Genomic DNA, 3584 nt, shown 5'->3' on the forward strand with positions numbered 1-3584 from the left:
CAAACTGCGGTCAACAACTATGTGGGAGTCTAGCAATGTAACCATTACACTATCTGCTGGTCTCATACACAATTTTATTCTTTACATGGCCAAACAGGGTGTTCCAAATGGTAACATTGTGCTTCCCTTTTAATTATATATTCTCTCTTCAAATCATTTGCCTTCTCTCACTTTACTGTATGCAGTGAAAAGGAGCCAAATATTAATAGTTCCTTCAGTGTTTTGCTTAGAAATTTTTTCCACCAGGTAGCTTAGTTCATTGCTCTTAGATTCTGCTTTCTATAAAGTCCTCTGGCATGGACACGATTTAGCCACGTTTTCCCACTTTCTAAAAAGAGATGCCTTCATGCCAGTTTCTGACCTTGTTCATCAGTTCCAACGGAGACCTTGCAAGCATGGCATCACAAGTCTGCTAACATTCTAGTCTCAGCCACTTAATTGTTCTCTAAGAAGTTTCAGCACTTCCCTACAGTTCATTTCTTATTCTGAGCCTTCTCTAGTATCACCCCTAATGTTTCATTCACAGCAATGATGGCTTTTTTTTTCCCCCCAGACAGATCCTTCAGATTCTTCTAGCCTCAACCCATTACCCAGTTCTAAAGCTATCTACACATTTTAAGGTGTGTTGCATAGCAACGGCCCCACTTCTCATACAAATGTTCTTCCTTGGTCTATTTTGTGTTGTTGTAAAAGAAAACCCTCAATGAGGTTATTTATAAGAACACAGATTAATTTTTTGCAGGCTTGGAGCCTGAGAAATTCAAGGTTGAAAGGCTCGTGTATGGTGTATGGCAAAGGCCTTTTTACCGTGTCATCTCAGGGCAGGAGGCAGAGGTCCAAAGAGCATATGAGACAAAGAGAGGGGGAGAGAGAGAGAGAGTGAGAGCGAGAGAGAGAGAGTGAGAGTGAGAGAAAGAGATAGAAGGAAAGGGGGTGGAACTCATCCTATATCAGGAACCCCCTACTGAGACACCTAAACCACTCCCACAATAATGGCATGAATCTAGTCATGAGGGCTGTGCCTTCATGACCTAATCATCTCTTAATGATCATACCTCTCAACACTGCTTCAATGATAATCAAATTTCCAACACATTACATCTTCAAACCGTAGCCCCAGCAAAGAGATAAATATCCCCGACCAACTTTCTCATTTTCCTCATCACTTACCCTTCTATTTCTTCTGAATCTCTACACTTTCTTCTCATTATGTGGCCATAATAGTCAAGTTGAAGAGAGACGGAAACATTCTCTGGTTTGTCCAGGGCCTGACACAGTATCTTACCTCCCGTTTTCCACATTGAGGATACTTCAGGATAGCTAATCTCCTCCTGGCTGTTTTTCTGCCTCACCATCCAGCTTGGAGGAGAATTAAGATGGAGGAGTGTGGGAGTAATTGCTTTCTTATCCAGGTCCCTAATTTCCCTGCCCCAGGTGGCATTACTATAACCAATGGTGGAACAGGATGACTCTCTTGGTATGTCACATAACCCTCCTTTTGTTCCCTTATCAGTAGAAATTGACTTTATCAGTTGAGCTTTTTCTGGCTTAGCTTAAAGTGCCAGCATCTAGCTGGGTCTCAATTCTGCAGAAAGGCTGGGCAGTTCTTGAGTCTGGACCAGCTTGTCTAATGGTGGGCATGAGCTCCTGCATAAGTGATTAGACAGTGGTTCACTTTCCATCTGCAAGAGCTTATATAGCCTCACAAATGAGTCTAGCAGTTACAAGAAGCTGGGCAGCTCTTGGGTCTGGAGCAGCCTGGCTAATTGTGGGCACTTGTTCCTGGATCTGTGGTTAGAGGATGTTTCACTTTGCATCTGCAAGAGCTTATACAGCCTCACGAAAGAGTCTGGCAGTTATCAGATTCCTGGGAAGGCCTGGATGACGGATAACTGGGCCTTCTGACCACCATCAACTAGGGTAATGCAGACTTCTTTGCAGGCAGGTGCAGGAGGAGCAGAAAGAGAAAGCAAATGACAACGCATTGGCCTTCGTGGGGCTGCCTGCATCGTGCTTTCTGTTGTGATGCTGTCCAAAGCAAGTCCACAGCCCACCCAGATCCCAGGGCTGTATCTTGAAGGAGGGGTTACAAATCCATGTCCCAAAGAGGTGTGCACACAGGGATGGGCTCATGTGTAGCCATGTCTGCAATCTCCATGGATTTTCATCCACGCTATCAACACTGGCCAGTGGGTGCAGTCCTGGAGTTGGCCTCTGGTACGTTTTCATTCACCTCCCTTTGCTGCCTTTTCTATTCCCCTTCCCTCTGTCCAACCAGTGCCCTCAGAATGTCCTTGGGAAGAAGCCATCCACTGTGTTGCTGACCAATGATTATGTGGACACCCATCCTCAGTCATAAAGCTTTTGGAAATAGACTTTTTACACCCCAGGATTCTGGTTGTCCAACATGGGAGACTCAACCTTAAGGATAGGGAAGGGTTGTACAGCCCACCTCTATAGTTTCATAATAGGAAGAAGAGCTGCATTTTGAAACTAAGTTGGAGAGGAAAATCTCACAATGCCAATGTCCTAAGGTAGGATTTTGTGTTATCTCCTGCATGACCTCCTTAGGAACAGCAACTAGAGCAGCTCATAGTTCCAACCTGAAACCTGTATCTCCTCCTCTGTGGGCTACAGAGCTATAAAGGTCAGAGAAAGAAGCCCAGAAGAATCTTGAAAAGAGAAACTGAAGACAGGAGATCAAGGAGGGCAACTACCCATGTCCTGGGAGATGGACACCAGGCCAGAGGGGTTTCCAGGAACTTCCTGTGAGTTCAGAGAGAGCTCAGGGTGAAGCCACCATCACAGAGAGGGCCAGTGGAGTGTGGGCTCTGCAGGTAAAACTGATGGAGGGACATTCTAACACTGTGGCTTTTGTTCCTTGATGTCCCAGGGTTGGAAAACGAAGACCCCAGAGATTCCCAGCTGAGAATTGTCCTAGTGGGTAAAACTGGAGCAGGAAAAAGTGCAACTGGGAACACCGTCCTCGGAGAGAAAGTGTTTCGTTACGGCCTGGCAGCTAAGTCCATCACCAAGACCTGTGAGAAGCGCAGCAGCAGGTGGCAGGGAAGAGAGCTCGTTGTGGTGGATACACCTGGCATTTTCGACACGCTCGCTGCATCCTGCTGACCTCCCCTGGGCCTCATGCTCTGCTCCTGGTGGTCCCGCTGGGCCGTTACTGTAGGGAAGAGCAGGAGGCCACAAAGAAGATCCTGACAATGTTTGGAGACACGGCAAGAAGATTCATAGTTCTCGTTTTCACCAGGAAAGATGACTTGGAAAACACTGACATCCATGAATACCTGGAGGATGAGCCAGGAGGCATTCGGGAACTGGTGGACGAGTTCGGTGGCCGCTACTGTGCATTGAACAACAGGGCAACGGGGGCTGAGCAGGAGGCCCAGAGGGAGCAGCTGCTGGCTCTGGTCCAGCGCGTGGTGAGGGAGAACCAAGGAGAATGCTACACTAACAAGATGTACCGGAGGTGAAATGTTAAGAAGAATTAAGTGAAACTTGTTGGTTGCACTGACTTAACTTTGGACGTTGCACTACTTGTGAGGTTCAGTGTTGCTCTCCTTCACCGT

General features: G+C 46.8%; 1 protein-coding gene across 1 annotated transcript in view; it reads left to right on the forward strand.

Moving 5' to 3' along the window:
• LOC114005620 (GTPase IMAP family member 4-like) overlaps positions 1-3488 on the forward strand; it is a 9712-nt gene extending 6224 nt beyond the window's left edge. The window contains 2 exon segments of the mRNA XM_027767261.1: positions 2894-3109; positions 3112-3488. Coding sequence (XP_027623062.1) covers positions 2894-3109; positions 3112-3488 — 593 coding nt within the window.
• The last annotated feature ends 96 nt before the right edge of the window (positions 3489-3584 follow it).

The sequence above is a fragment of the Tupaia chinensis genome, unplaced genomic scaffold (genome assembly GCF_000334495.1).
Source record: "Tupaia chinensis unplaced genomic scaffold, TupChi_1.0 Scaffold144128_1, whole genome shotgun sequence".
Lineage (NCBI taxonomy): Eukaryota > Metazoa > Chordata > Mammalia > Scandentia > Tupaiidae > Tupaia > Tupaia belangeri.